General features: G+C 40.0%; 5 protein-coding genes across 7 annotated transcripts; 3 read left to right on the forward strand and 2 right to left on the reverse strand.

Moving 5' to 3' along the window:
• Positions 1-704: 704 nt before the first annotated feature.
• On the reverse strand, positions 705-8018 carry LOC103320646 (copper-transporting ATPase PAA2, chloroplastic). The gene is given in 18 exon segments (XM_089045120.1): positions 705-1118; positions 1220-1370; positions 1457-1588; positions 1777-1951; positions 2355-2806; positions 2942-3021; positions 3232-3298; positions 3600-3705; positions 3971-4080; positions 4267-4335; positions 4699-4809; positions 5025-5189; positions 5331-5417; positions 6710-6763; positions 6845-6942; positions 7059-7136; positions 7223-7840; positions 7843-8018. Coding segments are annotated over 18 exon segments (2670 nt in total). The 5' UTR covers positions 7868-8018; the 3' UTR covers positions 705-1026.
• Positions 8019-9529: 1511 nt separating this feature from the next.
• On the forward strand, positions 9530-11853 carry YLMG2 (YGGT family protein). Of its 3 annotated transcripts, none has more exons than XM_089044922.1 (5): positions 9530-9953; positions 10059-10258; positions 10473-10723; positions 10867-10891; positions 11713-11853. In XM_089044922.1, exons 1-5 carry the CDS (start codon positions 9675-9677, stop codon positions 11765-11767), a joined length of 810 nt encoding a protein of 269 aa, XP_088901048.1. In that variant the 5' UTR covers positions 9530-9674; the 3' UTR covers positions 11768-11853. The 3 variants fall into 3 exon arrangements, with proteins under 3 accessions (XP_088901048.1, XP_088901049.1, XP_016647315.2); XM_089044923.1 differs by lacking the exon at positions 11713-11853 and adding an exon at positions 10968-10998 and having other exon boundaries at positions 9532-9953; XM_016791829.2 differs by lacking the exon at positions 10867-10891 and having other exon boundaries at positions 9534-9953; positions 11713-11851.
• On the forward strand, positions 11768-12245 carry LOC103320644 (uncharacterized). The gene has a single exon (XM_089044924.1). It carries the CDS (start codon positions 11768-11770, stop codon positions 12122-12124), a length of 357 nt encoding a protein of 118 aa, XP_088901050.1. The 3' UTR covers positions 12125-12245.
• A 182-nt stretch (positions 12246-12427) lies between these two features.
• Positions 12428-14282, reverse strand: LOC103320642 (uncharacterized). Its single transcript, XM_008222349.2, has 2 exons — positions 14101-14282; positions 12428-13256 (listed from the first exon to the last, which is right to left on the reverse strand). The coding sequence occupies exons 1-2, from the start codon at positions 14165-14167 to the stop codon at positions 12652-12654; spliced, it is 672 nt and encodes a 223-aa protein (XP_008220571.2). The 5' UTR covers positions 14168-14282; the 3' UTR covers positions 12428-12651.
• A 448-nt stretch (positions 14283-14730) lies between these two features.
• Positions 14731-16449, forward strand: LOC103320641 (uncharacterized). The gene is given in 8 exon segments (XM_008222348.2): positions 14731-14963; positions 14966-15007; positions 15130-15169; positions 15255-15325; positions 15491-15585; positions 15716-15783; positions 15895-16002; positions 16079-16449. Coding segments are annotated over 8 exon segments (750 nt in total). The 5' UTR covers positions 14731-14770; the 3' UTR covers positions 16212-16449.
• The last annotated feature ends 60 nt before the right edge of the window (positions 16450-16509 follow it).

Here is a 16509-nt window from a genome sequence, read left to right on the forward strand (position 1 = left end):
TGGAATGTAAAAGTGGTTAAAGAAGTTTTGGAGATGGAATCTCATGATGTATTGTTTTCTGAGGGTGGGGACGTGGCTCGTCAGCCTTGAAATTTGCAGCACTTTTGGTGCCCATGGTTGTTGGTCTTGGAGTGTAGACACATGGACTGGAGTGTGCTTCTCTTCTCCCCTGTCTGGCTCTTTGTTCTAGTACTGGTACTACAAGTAAATAATTAAATGAGTGTTGACAACTTGGCTGGTGGGACAAGTAAACTGTGAACAAGGACATCACATTCAATTATATATCCTGCTCTCTCGCTCTCCATAACATAAACCTCAATGCAAAAAACTAACTATGATAATAATGCACCACATTAATAAAACGAAAAAAGGTTATGACCATGATAATGCACATATATGGTAAGTTCAGAGAGCTTCAATTGCGAAATAGAGACAGCTGAGTGCTCGACCATGCTTGCCGGTCGACCGACCCTCTCTGTCCAGTTGCGGGACACCAAGAATGTGGAGCCTCAAGAAATCTATTTGAAGGAGTTTCCAAGAATATGATATAATAAGAGACAGTAATAGCACATTATTTGTTTGCAGGATGGGGATAGTTCCACCATCTCCTGAAAAAGAGGATGAATTCTCGTCACAAAAGGTTCGTTTTGTTCTAATGATCCAAAGTTTCCAGACCTAAACTGCAGATCAAAACATATTTCCAATTAATTAAAAGGGGTTTTAGTTATTGATTTAAAACTAAAGGATACTTTTACTTTCTCCTCATTAAATCTGCGCACACATCGTACGTGACAGTTTCTCTGGTACAATACATAATTCTATATTATACGTGACCCTCTCTGAGATTCGAAATTATTGATGCTATATTATACCAATTACAAAAATTATGGGACAATACAGATGGAATAAGGAAGCAATAACTTCACCTTTCAATTAATCCCACTGTTAAACAGAAAACAATTTCAATTAAACCAAATTATTCAACTCCAATGCTTGAACAGACGGAAATCTGCAGCAGTAGCGGAGCTAGCTAATCTTTCTACTCCTGTCAGACCTATGAAGCTGTAGAAGCAATGAATTGGTAACTACAAATATTGAGCTAAAAGCCATCATCCCTCCTGTCAAAACCCAATATTGTGTTATTGGAAGAGATTCATTCATAGACAAGGAACAAGCATCTAGCAGGAACTAAAGGAATGAGGAAGATCATTTTACTCACCGGAAAGCGATGGTGTCATGGCAAAATCATATTGAGGAAGCAGTACTCCGGCAGCTATGGGGATCGCAATTACGTTATATGCAACCGCCCAAGATAAATTCTGGTACACTTTTGCCATTGTTGCCTGTGCCAGTTCCAGTGCATCTACAACCTGCAAGGAACAGGTTCCGGTCATCGAGTATGAAAACATGGAGCGGAGAAGCTTGTAAGACTTGTTTATGAGATTGTAGAAATTACTTGTGATAATTTGTTTCCAAGAAGTATGATGGAAGCAGCATTTGAAGCAGCATTTTCTTGCCCCTCAACCTGAAGAGCAATCCCAACGTCCGCAAGAGCCAAAGATGGTGCGTCATTTATGCCATCACCAACCTTCAAAAGAACTAGACACGTCAGTTTTAGCATCAACTCTCTAATTCTTCAGAGATGATGAGGTATAATGAATCTTTGGCATGAAGCTTTTAGTGTTACGGATAGATTTACCATTTGTGTTACAACAGATTTGGCACAGCAAAAGCAGAAAAATTGGAGAAAATAAGTGATTAAATTCAGACGGGTACCATTGCAACATGATGCCCTTCATCTTTAAGACTAGAAATAGCTCCAGATTTCCCTTGTGGAGTCAATGATGATTTGATAAATTCATTTTCTATTCCAACAGCTTTCGCTATAGTTGCAACTGCCTCTTCCCTATCTCCAGAAAAGAGGACGGTTCTGATACCTTTCTGCTGGAGTCTTGCAGTCAGAGCAACAAAATGTCAGCACACCAGGCAGATAATAACTCGATAAAATTAGAGTAAAAGGGTTACATACAAAAAATAACAAACAAAAAATACAGCAATAGGATCAAATAATAAAGTAAAACTAAGACAGGTGATATGTAAAGCCTGCCATCACAAAATCCGCCATATGCTCTATGTTATTTGAAGACAAAAGCTTGAACAGAGCATTGCTGTGGTTGTTTAGGTAAGGACAGTTCAAATTATAGATAAAACATTTGGATGCACAAATGACAATAGTCAAAGACTGGAAACGGGAAATTTTGAGTATGCACAAATAAAGGGTAGATAATAAGTAAATGGTTCCTTGCTAAGTAAACACCTTAAACCTAATGCTTATAAGGCAATGGAGGTATTACCTAGTTACAGTAAACTCAGCATCATGCCGCAGGCTATCAGATATTGCAATAGCACCGATGATGCCTTCTCCTTCACGTCCAACATATACAATTGTTTTTGAATAGCCTGAAGGTGTAATGCCTTCTGATGTTTGACGCACAGCCTGTTCTAGATTCAAAATATCAGACATATCGGTTCGTCCCTGGAACCGTTTGTGAACCCATTCTAAACTACCAACTGCAACCAAACGGCCATCTACTTCTGCTAAAGTTCCAAAACCTGGTTCTGTTAATTGCCTTTTCGTGACTGGGATACTAATATTTAATGATTTTGCTTTATTTATGATGGCCTTGGCAATTGGATGTGATGCTGTATTCTCTACCGCGGCAGAAATTTGAAGAATTTCCGACTCTTCATACATAAAAGAAGCAATACCCGAAACAGCAGGTTTTCCTTCTGTGAGGGTTCCTGTCTGAAGGTTGAGGTTCAGAGTGAGATTTGCAGTTTCACATATAAGCTAGAGTGAAATGCAGCACTTAGCCAACATATCTTTAAACTTCAGAGCCAGTTTCTGGGTGTGAGCATGAAATTGTGAAATGTAAATTACCTTGTCTAAAGCAATATAATCTATGTTGGCCAAGCGTTCCAGCACATCTGCTCCTCTCACAAGGAGCCCTTGCCTTGCTCCTGCTCATTTTTCAGTGCAACAGAAGTAAAATTAGAACCGAGAACCACATAGTGTTAGTAACTAGTAATATTTGTAAGCATGGTGGTAACAGGTAAATTTGAAACATGGCAGGATTCTGCATCAAATACCTAGCTAGCATGACTCTCACATATATGACTTAGAACCTCTATTACAATATGCAACATCAAAGAAAATTTTAGATGGTGTACCAAGAGAAGTGCCAACTAGGATTGCCGTGGGTGTGGCAAGACCCAGTGCACAAGGGCAAGAAACTACCTGCAAAAGAAACATGCATACTTGTTTGAAAAAGATTACGGAGAGGTTTTTCATATGAGATGTATTCTTTATCAAGCAGGAAAATGTCTAGTAATCTGCAAAAAAAGTAATTGTAATATAGTGGTATTTATAATCAGTAATTGTTGTATTGTACAAGGGTGTAATTACACAATTTAAGCTATTACCTAAGTTAGCAAAAAATTCATTTTCTGAATAATAGTGATTAATAATCATAAATCAAATATAAATCAAGTCAATCAATTCACTGAAATAATTATTTGCTTTAAAACACCATACTAACCAAGACATCCACGGCAAGTTTCAAGCTCAACAACAATGGATCTCCATCTGGCCCCGCAATATCGTTGAGCAAAACATCAGGAAAAATTTGTGTTCCAATGTAGTACCTGAACATGACTTCAAAGCATAAGCATGCATAGTTGAGAAGAGCCACTTGGCACTCATGCATGACAATGTTTTTACCAAGTGAAAAGAAAACACACTGCGCTGTAAAGTCGATTAGTTTTATACTCATGCATGCAACCAAAACTTCATTAACATGATGGTTCTTTAAGCTTCTATGTAATATAAATGAGCTTAACAAATTTTATGAAAATATGACTCAAGCCTAACAATCATGATATGTGAGAAAGTAAAAAAACCACCACATACCAAAAGGCAAATGTTGTAGCTGACAGCGTCATTATACTGTATACAAATGGTCCAGCTATTGAATCAGCAAGCCTTTGTATGGGTGCTTCATTGCCTTGAGCATCCTCAACCTGACAAGTATGATATGCACGAATTGACGAAAGAGTAAGCGTGCTGATATTGACTAATAATGCACAGGCAATATCAAACTAAAACTTTCCTTGCATTATCAGCCTTCCCTCCAATGTGCAAAAGTGTCTGTCCTCTACGTCATATGTAATAAATTGTGTGTGTCATAAGCAAAAGTAGTTACTGACCATGCGAACAATCTTGGATATCATTGAATTGGAGCCAGTTGAAGATGCTTCAACCCGCAATGGACCATCCTGAAATAAGTGAACAGATGCCCTTCTGTTTTAAGTACGCAAAGATAAATTTCAAATGAAATTAACTACCAAAACTTTACAGGTGACTTGTATGCATATAAGCTATGTGAATATACTCTAAACTCTTGACCTAATCCAGCAAGGTTAACTAAATGCCCAACTATGTTCCCATTTTAATCTGTGAACTTCCTGTCCTTGATTTCTCTAGGTGATACATGACTTAGAAAGCTCTTCAACGTGTCAAACTAAAGCAAGTACAGAAGTATGAACTGAAAAATAAAAATAAAAAATAAAGTGAAAACTATGGGCGTGAGTGACAACCTATTAAAATTACACATCACTCTCCAGTATACGTAAACATACCCAGTTTATTGTTCCTGCTGAGACAGTAAGGTCCTTTTCCTTAAATACAGGAAGTGATTCTCCTGTAAGCATGGATTCGTCCACAACACTTCTTCCAGCCAGAACTCTTCCCTGTTGAAGCAGTTTATTTTCAGCAAACACTCAATCCCAAAGTTTCCAAACACAAAAGAAGAAAAGATTAGGGAATTTAATGATTCACACTCATTTCAATATACATTTCTTGAGTTTTGCTTGAAGTTTCAAAAGGCCATGCCAAATCAAACTAGAGTAATAATTGAAATTTGGATTTTTAATGATGGTGTCTGTAGACAATCTAAAATGCTTACATCCACAGGTATGGTTTCTCCTGGCAAAACCAACACAGAGTCTCCAACTCGAATATCATCAGTTGGGACCTCAACGCATATTGCATCAGCGCAAAGTACACTGTCAGCGGAGGAATCATTTTCTGAGGAAGCAATTACAAGTCTTGATTGCGTGTTTATCAGTGACTGCCAAGCACATTCAAATCAATCATGTGTTGGTTATACTATACACCACAAAATATAAGAGAAGGAAAGCAGCACCATATACTGTATCGTGTTTATATTTTTTCTATTTAAATTACAAATACAGATCACATTCTAACTTACCAAGAGTTCATTCATATCACTAGATGCCCTGATCCTTGCCCTTTCTTCAAGAGAACGTCCTAGGAGCACAAAACCAAGAAGCATGACCTGCATGATAAAAGAAAGGAGCTTTATGAGAAATTTCTCATCGACCAACAATATTAATGTTTCATCTACAAGCTTTAAAATGAACAGATCTCAATCAAGTCGATAGACAACTGTAAGCAAGCCAAGCCAAGTACAAAATTGGTTACTAAAGGCTCAAGAAAATTGGTTTTTGTTGGGGTCAAGTAAAGGCTCAAGCTTGGTATGGAGGCAGCAACACAATGATAGGGCTTGAGTGGCCGATACCAAGTCGGCAACACAGAGGAAGAAACGGGGGCTGTGCAAAGGGAACACCGGCAGTGTAGCACGATAAAGAAGGATCGGCGAGCGTTGACGAGGCTCACGGAGGAAAGAGAGATGGCTCGGTGAGCGATGGCAGGCAGCATCAACAAACAAGGGGAAAGTATGGAAACCACGATAGAGAAGCCATCAGAAATACATGAGAGCCACGATTGCATACTAGGATAAGGCTCGGCGAGCATTAACAAGGCTCACGGAGGGAAGAGAGACAGCTCGGCGAGAGAGATGGCGCGAGGGAGACAAAGAAGTGGACAGAGATTTCAAGAGAAAGAGAGAAATCAAGAGGGTAAGGAAAAGTTCAAAAAGCTTATGAGACAAAGAAGTGGACATAAAAAAAAGGGATCTTATGAGAACAAAAAGCTCAAGAGGGATAGGCAGCGGCTGTGCAAGAGAACAATGGCAGGATAGCACAACATGCGAGAGATAAAGGCCAGTGAGGAGACAATCCGCAATGAAGACGGCGCGATGGAGACACAACAATAACGGGCTAACAGAAGAAAAGGTGGCAGTGGTAAAAGAAAGGTGCGGCTACAGCTAAGGTGGAAAGAAAAAAACATATTCATCTTTGAGAGGAGGAGATGAAAAAGCACTATACATAAACAAACACCCTTAAGGGTGAGGAATGAGGAGCGCCAACAACTCTCAATGTTGGCAATTGGAGGATTGCTAATCGGCGTTAGCCATTAGCTCTAATACCATGTAGAAACTGATTTTCCCTTAGCCATTCATATGATCATTATACAAAATATATATACAAGTATGTAGAGAACAATCTACAGTTACAGCAAGCCTTTATTATAAACATAAATATGGAGTTAAGGCCTAATAACAATGTAACTGACAACTGACCATTTTCTATCAGGATCAACTGTTGTAACTGAAATACTATTGTAACTCCCGAATAGATATCAACAAACTGCTAGTAGGATCGTACAAAATGCAGAAAAAAATCATAAACTATAAACAATGCAAAGGTTGAAAGCAAAACCAGTCACCGGTTCATCAAAGAACGACGCATCCCATTGAAGGCCAGGGTTAAGAAGCGAGACCTACAAGAGCAAATAATTCAAATTACACAATTTAAAACAAAAACAAATTGGAATGCTAATTTTTGAAAAAGAGGGACTGACCGCACTAATTGTGAAAGCAGCTAGGGATCCAAATCCCACAAGAGAATTCATATTGGGGGATCCTTTCTTTAAGGCTCTCAGACCATCAAAAAGCAAGTCTGAGACAAATTGAAACTGAAGTTGTGAACTACCCATTATGCTAGAGCACTACTGCTTGGCAGATTGAAATCAAAGAATTTTGGAAGTACAAGTAAATTGCAGAAGACCAACCAACCTCGTCCGGGTCCTAACAAAGCTCCAGAAGCCAAACCAGCCTTCACATACGAATTATGAAGCACCTCCCAAAACGATCCTAAATGAATACAACACAAATTTAATGTGTCTACAAAATTAAAATTTCTAAACAAAGAAATCATTTCTTGTTATCACTAGTGTTACCATGAGCTACATGAATTCCAAGAGAATGCAAAATGTGGGAAGCGTGTGATCCACAACACAAGGCCACCAAAGTCCAAGCGAAAATCACTCTGTTCCTGCTCTTCACTAACATCTCCTCTTTCTTCTTCACCATTTCTTTCCACTTCCTCACACTCTCCGTCACTCCCATCCCGGAAGCTCTCCTCTTCGACGCAAAGCCGCACTCCGTCAACCTCCCGGCCAAGCTCTCTGCCACGGTCTCAACTCCGTCGGCGGCGACCTCCGGCCTCAGTTTAATCGCCGCCGTCTCGGTCAACATGTTGACCGCAACAGAGTCGACTCGTTCGTCGGCGGAGAGCACCGATTTGACTCGCGAGACGCAGCCGCCGCACATCATCCCGGAGACGTCGAGCAGCACCGAGGTCTCGGAGGCGCGCGGTTCTTGCTGAACTTGCTGAAGCGCCGCGGTGTTAGCCGAGGCTTGGAGGGAGCTGGAGAGAGTGAAATTAGAGTTTGAGCGGGGCTGGAGGAGGGGATTGGAACGACGACTTTGCGGGAGGTGAGGCTTGAAGTTGAAGGCGAAGCGGTCAACATTGGAGCTGGAACTGTAGCTGAAGAGGAGCTTTGGGTCAGGTGAGAAGAGAGCCTTAGCATACCATTCACCATCGGTATATAGCCTGTAGAGAGAGAAGCTCACTTCAGCAACTGAGAGATAGAGAGAAAGAGGAAGAGAGAGATCTGATAGAGAAGAGAAGAGGCCGTGGTGGACGATGACCGGGAAAGGTAGAGGTGGTCGTTGAATTGGTTAAACTATTGGCGCTATAATTAAATATAATTTGACACGTCAGATTATTATCATCTCCGGTTCATCTTTTGTCTGTGAGCAGCTCGTTTTAATCAACCTCGTTTTAAATGAGCTCAACCAGAAAATATTAAAAACTGCTAAAGATATTATTTGCCCAAACAGGTTGTAGATTGACTATTATGCCCCTCGTGTGGAATATTTAAAGTGATGACCCAATACAGTCTTTGGGCCTAAACTTGGGCCTACGTGCGTTCTATGTTCATCTTGGGCTTTAACGGGTCACCCGGGGTGCCCTTTGCTTTTGTCATTTTCTATTATTTATCATTTTTCTAACTATATATGCTTATTTAAAAGAAAAACGAAAAAAATATATTTAATTATTATTGTCTTGTTTGGGCTCGTTCTTCTCGTGTTGTGCATAATATAACGAGTTTATATTATCATACTTGTATCGATTAATCTTGTTTCATATATTGCATTGTATTATATCAGCCGAAAATATGTCATATGATATGAGTGATATAAAAGAACTACTTGCTTTGTGAAATTTGAGGTACGAATCCTGTAAACCGTGAGTCTTTCTTGTATAGATAGTTTGGGCTTGATCTGGGGGGCTTGGGCCTGTGCAAGGCCCACGAGTCTGAATGACCTCCGAAAGAAGATCTGCACACTTGAATGATATCAGAATTAAAGTGGACTGGGGCTGATTCCAATCTAACCATCTCCGATAGTTAAGTCAAAAACTAACTTTTGCTAGAGAGAATGGAGGTAGGGTTTATATTATGTGTAGAGTTATTTATTATCCTTGTCTGAAGATAGGTGAGGAGTATTTATAGGAGGGAGAATGGGAGGTCAAGATATTTTTGGAAGAGATCTTTTCCCTATCATGAGTTACATTTAATGTTCTGTTCTAGACCATCATATTGCTTTGACAAGAGTCAGAAAGAGAAGTGACAGGCACACATGGATGGGAGGTATAATAAATGATCCCTCTCCATCACCAGCCTGTCCATTTAGAAATATCAAGGTAAAGCAACACCTGATCCAGGATGAGACGCGCATCTAACTGATCTCCTTTACTTGTCAGCTTTATTTATCGCAAAGGCAGAATGGTCATCTTGGCGAAAGTCTGACCGAATTTGTTGGTCGCCCATGCACCCCTATTTACCCCTGATCGGGTACGTGCCTACACACCCGATCATTAGTTCGATTCTTGGTCCACCGTACTCGACTAATCAATACACAAGTGATCTGGTCTGTCGTAACCATAATGGATCTTATGAGATATCAACAAATCCAATATATATATATATATATATTTTTTAATACAATAGAAAGCGAGAACGAGTCGATTCAGTGGCAGGTTTTTTTTTTACAAGACAGTGAGAACAAATATACAACTTGAATCCAAACTCACACGGAGTTATATATGAGGAGTACCCATACCCCTGCTTGTTTTGGGGATTATTAAACTAGGAAGCTAAATAGGTGAACCACCAAGTAGTAAAGTACCCACCAAAGAAAAACGAGTGGAGAGGAAACGTCGTCGTAACAAGAACACCGCATGACACACAACAAAATTATCCAAATATTTTATATCTTCCCTGATCCACGCTTTATCTGGTTCAGCTTCATCTTCAGCTTCTGCTTCCTCACAAACGCTTGAAAATGGCTCACAGTGAGTCGGTATCGGCGACCGAGACTCCGAAGCCCTTAGCCTCCAATTTTGCTCCAAACTGCGCAATGCTACTTTCTTCAACCAATTTTGCACCGTTTCTCAGAGCATCGCCATTAAAGAAGCCCAATTTGGTTCTTCCCGACATTCCAGCTTCAATTGCATCCGCCACTGATAAGTGTCTCCAATTGCTTCACTCATTGGCTTCTCAAAACCCGTTTCTCAGCAAACTGCTCTCTTTGCGTTCTGAATTTCAAAGTCTTTGCCACCAGGCACGTCTCTCTGCGTTGATTTCATGGTTAACTTCAAATTTATCAATGCAAGTGTAACTAAAGCTTCAACCTTTTTTTGTATTTTTTTCTTCTGGGTGCGTTCAGATTAGGTGCAGGAAGCACAGGCAGGTGGAGATTTTATCAGCTCACAATTTTGCAGCGGTTTTACCAGGAGATTCAGTGGCAGGGCTTGTGGTGGCAAATGGTATCTCCAACTTCTTGAACTTGTACAACACTCTCTTGGTTGTCAGGCTTGTCTTGACCTGGTTCCCCAACTCCCCTCCTGCCATTGTTGGCCCCCTCAGGTACCCTTGTTAATTAACCTCTTCTATTCACTTTATTATTGGATACATTTACAATAATGTTTTGGTAACTTAATAAAGATTTGATCTTGACTTCGTCCGAGTTATATTGTTAGTCTGTGAATAAAGATCGCACATTTTAGTGTATCCCATTCATAAAGTTTTAATGTAAAAGAACATCAAATTCATTATGATGTGGATGTGGTGCCTTGTGCAGCACAATATGTGACCCCTACTTGAACATATTTCGTGGGCTAATCCCACCACTTGGAGGCACATTGGACCTCTCTCCCATTCTGGCATTTTTGGTTCTGAATGCCTTTACAAGCACAGCTGCTGCTCTACCTGCAGAGCTTCCAGCCTCATCACAACAAGTCACTGCTTCTCCTGCAGGAATTACTAACCTCTCTACGTCTCAGAAGAAATGGATGACAAGGCTTCAGGGAAACAACACGAAGAGCTCTGGTGGTGTGTGTTAGGCTTTACCCTCCATTGTTTTTTTTTTTGTAATATTCGAGTACTTCACACTAATCTTACGGCTATTTCTTTCTTTCTTTCTTTCTGTGTACTTGGCTGAAACCGCACTTTTTATTTTTTGCCTGGCATAAAAGGTGGTGGTGCATTGATGCCAAAAATGTAAGCATTAAGGATGAAAGCATATGGCAAATTTATATATATATATATTTTTTACACAGGAGTGGTTGGTTACTAGTCTGATGCAGTTTTGATATATCAGCTGCTATCAAGCCCATATTTTAGTTTATTGATCAAGTGATGATATTTGAGGACAGAAGCCCATTTCTGGATGGTTTTCAATTGGATACTGTTGAGCCTAGTTTTCACTCTTCAGGTCCATGGAATGTTTCCCAAAACGAAGTTTCAAAGATAAATTAGTTTGGAGAAAAGTTTGAACTGTGGAAGTCATATAGGCAGCTTCCACCTTCTTCGTTGTTGGGTTTAGACACAATTTGCTTTTGTAGTTTGTCTATCATTCATGACCCATATTCCTTTTCTTGATAATCGAGATAAACTATAGTTGTGTTTTCAACAATTTGATTCATATGGCAAGAGTCTTGAAAATCCATGTGACGCATATAGCATCCGATTCCAAAAGGTTATTTTCGTTAATGGAGAATAATTTATCCCACTCAATCCGACACTAGAGCCTTCATGGTTAAGATGCTAACTCCCTAGTCTTGAAGGGAAAATTTTAATTATCTCCTAGTTTCTGGAAGGATCCTCGGGTCAAACTCTCTATGAGAACCATCAAATTGGACATCTGCGCTGATAAACGAACTAAGATAAGCTTCTGCTTCGAAAAGTAATTCAGTAATTCAATTGGACGAACAAGATAGAGAGTGAGCTATAACTAGTCCTATGCACTCCACAGAGCAAACTTCTTTTTCGGAATGGAGGGTATTTTGGTTCTCACTTTGTAAGTCTTGCATTCTTAACAGAGCCAAGTTAGACGAGAAAGGGTGGGCTGTCCTGATTCCTGAGGTAGTTTCCTGAATGGAGCCTGGAGCTGCATCGAGGAGGACGAGCAGGTTTTCTTCATATGAGAGGTTGGTGGCCATCGGGTTGGCCCTTCTAGCTGTGCTTTCTCCTCTTTATATCGACCGGACAACGGTAGATGATTCAGAACTTGATTTGGAGCAGCCTATTAACTTTGCTTCTTGGCTGCCTCTGCTGCTCTTGGTGTTGATCTTGGCCCTCACTTTGTCGCTTTACTTGGACCGAAGCTTTACCAGGTTTGATCCTTACTGGATTCACAGAGTTGGCGGTTCTTCTAGTGGCATCACGATAATTCTCATGGTTCTTGCGTTGGTGTTGAAGTTTAAAGCTTCTATTAGGATCTGGGAGACTTAGCTCAAATCTTTTGTAGTACTTTTTTCTGCCATGTAATTTGCTTATCGCTTTACAGAACAAAGTTCATGTATCTTTTTTTTTATGATTATATATAAATCAGAATAAGCAGCTTCTTGTTGAATTGGAAGTCTTGAAATCTTTGTTTTCTGAGCCAAGATTCAGCAGCTTCTCAGTATTGAAAGGAAAAAAGAAGAAAAAAAACCTTTTCACCTCTCGAAAATCCTAGGAATTCTCTCTCTACACAAAACCATGCAAATAGAATTAAGATTGTCTTTCCAATCAAACCAAATTAAGAAAATAGCAGAACTAAACAGGTTCGTTTATCATTCAATGAGTAATATAAAATGAATGCTCCTTTCGCAGCCAATAATAATATTTTACAAGTAAGGGAATAACTGAAGAAAATGAATGACATTGATCTCGCAGTTAGACTCTACGTACAATGAAAATGAACTTACAGAGGACAAAGCCCATCAATACAACAGATCAAAAGGGGCCCCAAAGTTACATGGAAAACAATCCGATTTTCACAATCCAAAGGCATACCACATTGCAATCAGAGCTGCGGTGAAAAATGACCACATATGACTGCTTCTAGATCGATCATCGGCACCACTGCACTCGTCATCAGCACCACTAAAGCATCCAGGTCTTGTTACTTTAGGCGCACCTCCCTCTGTTGCAAAGCTGCTGTTAGCCTTGCCACTGCTGAACAACACACACCAGAAATATGGAGACCCTCTATCACTGCCACTCACAGCAGCTCCCACTTCAGTGTGGTTCTTGTTGTAGAGAATTTCTAAGCTCTTGCTGTTTTCAATCAAGATTTTTGAAAATGCATCAGAAGGAGGCACATATTTGGACTGGCAGCCAAGTAAACGACCGGTAATTGGAGTGAGGGTTGAGGCTAGAACACCGCAGTTGGGGGCAAAAGTTTCAGCAAATTCAGATTCAGGGGGCTTCTTGGCGTCATCTCCTCCTACAGCACTACATTCACCTTGGTATGCTTTTATGTATTGCAGGGCAATGCAGGCCAAGCCAGGGTTGTCATAGAGGGTTGAAGCCTTATGTGCAGTTCTGTTGCTGTTAATCACACTCACTAACTCATCCGCAGGGTTATTAGTAACTTTTACTGCAATTTTCACATATGATCTCATAAGTGGGAGTTCATAAGTTTCTCTGATCCCCAAGCACAATAATACCAATATAACAAATAACGAACCAAAAACAAGAAAAAATATTTTGGATCCCACAAGAACGCTATTTGAGAGCATGCAATTGATAAGTCAAACTGAACCCAATGATGGAAAGAACCGAACTATGAAGCAAAAAAAATAAAAAAATCTCCCAACTCATAAAATCTATCTATTGTTTTGGTTACCAAAAACTAATTCTTCAAGGAGAATATTGGGTTCAAATAATTTGAAGTTTTTCTGCTTTTCGTTCTTTATCATTATTGTAAATCAAGCATAAATCATGTAAACTCCAAGATCCAAAATTGTAATATTTGTTTTTCTTGTTTCCCTCAAATTTTGTCAGCAAACAAAATCAACATGACTACAACAGCTAATTAGAAACATTAAAAAAAGAAAAAGAAAAAAAAGATGGAAGACTTTTAAGTGAAAAATCTCCCACCAAAATAGATCGAGTAACTTAAAATGTAGGCTCTGATCTTGACCAGAGAGATCTAAGGCCAACTTAAACACCAACCAATAAAATCAGAGACTTGTATGCAAATGCAGAAGTGAGAAGTGTAGCCACGTTCAGAAAATGTATCAAAGACACACACTCAACTCAAGGTAAAGAAACAGAGTCCCAGAAATCTTAAAGCAGATCCAACATTTGGTACCCACTTAGATATAAGTTCCAAATCTGAGTCATGACACAATTCCAAGGTCACAGTGTCCTACCATAAACATATGCATAAAGAAAGAAACCACTTTTGTGTATGTGTTGTAGATTTGCAGGAAACTTACTCTGAGTAGCAGCTGCAGCAGAGACAACAAGAAGAGAAACTAGAAGAAACCATGTGCTCTTTGCCATTGTTGCTGTGCTGTGGTCTGGTTGCAGCGCAGAGAGAGAGAGAAAAAGAGAGAGAGAGAGAGAGAGAGAGTTAAGTTTCTAATTAGAGAGCTAGATGAAGCCAGTAATGTGTCGGCTTCACTCGGGTGCGAGCTTTACTAAAACGGACAGCTATTATTTGCTCCTTTTTTTCCATTTTTTAAATTATTTTCCGTTTTAAAAAAGGAGAAAACTTGTTTTGTGGGTTGTGGTTGTGGGCCTTGTGGCAATGCAAGGTCACCAACCGGGTAACCGGGTCGAACCCGGATTTGGATCATGGATGTTCCTTTGAAGCTAAGCCATTACCACTCATGGCATGGCTTGGTTGGTGCAACTGCCTTCCATTGTGCCATTGTGTTACTTGGGGGCTGCCTAAGCATTGAATCTAATTGTCCAATTATTGACAGTTAATACAGTTTATGAATGATAGGCCTAGTTAGTTTACTGTGGATAGCTTGAAATTACAAAAATACCCTCGGACACAGCCACCTAGCACCTAGGCCTTTTAAATGGAGAAACATTTAAGGGCATATTTGGAAGTTTGAGATAATCAAATCGATAAGACTTGCAGATTCTTCACCGTTTATGTGTGTCTTAGACAGGTCTGGTGGCATGGCCACATTGAGCAGCACTGCGCACGTTAGCACAAACCCCTTTAGCTCCTTAGCTCCCCCTCCTTCACAGCCCATAAAGCTCGCCGCAAATGCAAAGAAGCTGCCGCGAGTGAGGTGCGCATCGTCACCGTCGAATTGGCGGGAGAGCAGGCGATTGGTCTCCATCTCCTGTCTCTAGGTCTCTCTAATTTGATCCTTGTCCCTAACCGTACGGCTCTTTAACTCTGCTATAGTTTTTATCCTTATTCTCTGTTTGGTTGGCCAGACAGGAAAATTAAAGATTTTTAAACAAAAACGTAACTTGCATTTCGTATTGGGTTACTGCTGCAGATGCTGTTGCCGGCAGTCCATTCGATAAGTATGTGAAAAGGTAATGCCTTCAATCAGCTTATAGCTATTAGGCCATAAAGTTTAAAGCTTTGGCTCATAATTCTGCATAATTATGATAAACCCAGGAAAAAGCTTGACCCTCTTGAGGCTTATGTGTCGCCAGTCATATTGACCCAATTACAAATCAAGGACTTGGGTAATTGCCTTTGCCTTTGTTTTGTTTGGCCACTGATTTCTGTGTTGCCATTTTTGATGATTTATGCATCTCCTCTCTTTCCATTTGACACTTTTTTTTTTAAGTACAATTACTAAGTCCTTATAGTAGCAGAGTTGTGTTGATATAATCTTTCACCAAGTGCAGAGAAATCTCTGGAAGGTGATGAGCCCCAGTTTGCTACCTGCCGGTCTCTGCTACGTTCGGGCCCTGCAGCGTCCCTTCGTGTAAATATTAGAGCTGTAAGTTGAGGGTTCCTTCCTTGAGAAGCAATTGGCATCAGTCTACATGCTTGTTTCCATTTGCATTATGGAAGTTTTTGTGTACTTGAATTCCTATAAGCTCAAGGGAAAATTTTGTTTGGAAATATAGGTGGCGCAGTATGCTTCAGACGATGGCAATGGGAAAACTGCTTCTAGCAGTGTTGATCAATGTCTCAGGTACTCTCACTTTCATTGGTTGGTTGCCCTGTCTTCTGCTGAATCCCATGATGCAAGAACAGCCACAAGCTTCTTATGATTTATGTGTCAACTATGTTCAATTTTTTGAAGGGCCTTGGAAGAACTGGATTCCTTGCTTTTGCAGGCATCAAGGAAAGAACAAGCTTCGGTCAAATCAATGAAGGCACAGATTAATACTGCCCTTGGTGCATTGGATAGGTGAATCTTTACTGTTTTACTATTTTACTACGTACATGACAAAGCTACATTTTCTGAAGACCATCATTTTTTGCAGCCTCCTGGAAACTGTACCATCAGATGTGCTGGACAAAGGGAAGGTCGCGGCTGATTCTTATAGGAGCTCATTAGAGAATGCAGATGTTGATATCTCAGACCCGGACCTGAAGCAATTGGAATCAATATTATGAACTCGTGAGCTTTGAAATTTTCCTAACGCATACGTGGATGTTTTGTAAACTTCGTGTCAAGATTCTTGGTTTCTTTTTCGTCACCCCACATTATATCTGTTGTCGGAAAGCACCTCTCTTGTTCAACAAAACTTGAAACCAATTCATTACCCGTGGAGGATGAAAGTGTTTACTAGAAGCGGACGGCTTCTCCGTACAATTTTTACATTGACAAATACATAATGGACCAATTTGAATCGATCGACTGTTCCAACAGGTTTCCATTCTCTTTGTTTCTTTTTTTCTTACTTGCCAAGTG

This window comes from Prunus mume, linkage group LG2, assembly GCF_029339155.1.
Source record: "Prunus mume cultivar Tortuosa linkage group LG2, ASM2933915v1, whole genome shotgun sequence".
Lineage (NCBI taxonomy): Eukaryota > Viridiplantae > Streptophyta > Magnoliopsida > Rosales > Rosaceae > Prunus > Prunus mume.

Bases quoted from the DNA above. Each gene is read 5' to 3' on its own strand.
- YLMG2 (XM_089044922.1), top strand. From the start codon at position 9,675: ATGGCTCACAGTGAGTCGGTATCGGCGACCGAGACTCCGAAGCCCTTA. The intron at 9,954-10,058 runs GCACGTCTCTCT...GGGTGCGTTCAG, and splicing joins TTCAAAGTCTTTGCCACCAG to ATTAGGTGCAGGAAGCACAG. The intron at 10,724-10,866 runs GTGTGTGTTAGG...CTGGCATAAAAG, and splicing joins CAACACGAAGAGCTCTGGTG to GTGGTGGTGCATTGATGCCA.
- LOC103320644 (XM_089044924.1), top strand. From the start codon at position 11,768: ATGGAGCCTGGAGCTGCATCGAGGAGGACGAGCAGGTTTTCTTCATAT.
- LOC103320642 (XM_008222349.2), bottom strand. From the start codon at position 14,167: ATGGCAAAGAGCACATGGTTTCTTCTAGTTTCTCTTCTTGTTGTCTCT. The intron at 13,257-14,100 runs GTAAGTTTCCTG...TGAAAATTGCAG, and splicing joins TGCTGCAGCTGCTACTCAGA to TAAAAGTTACTAATAACCCT.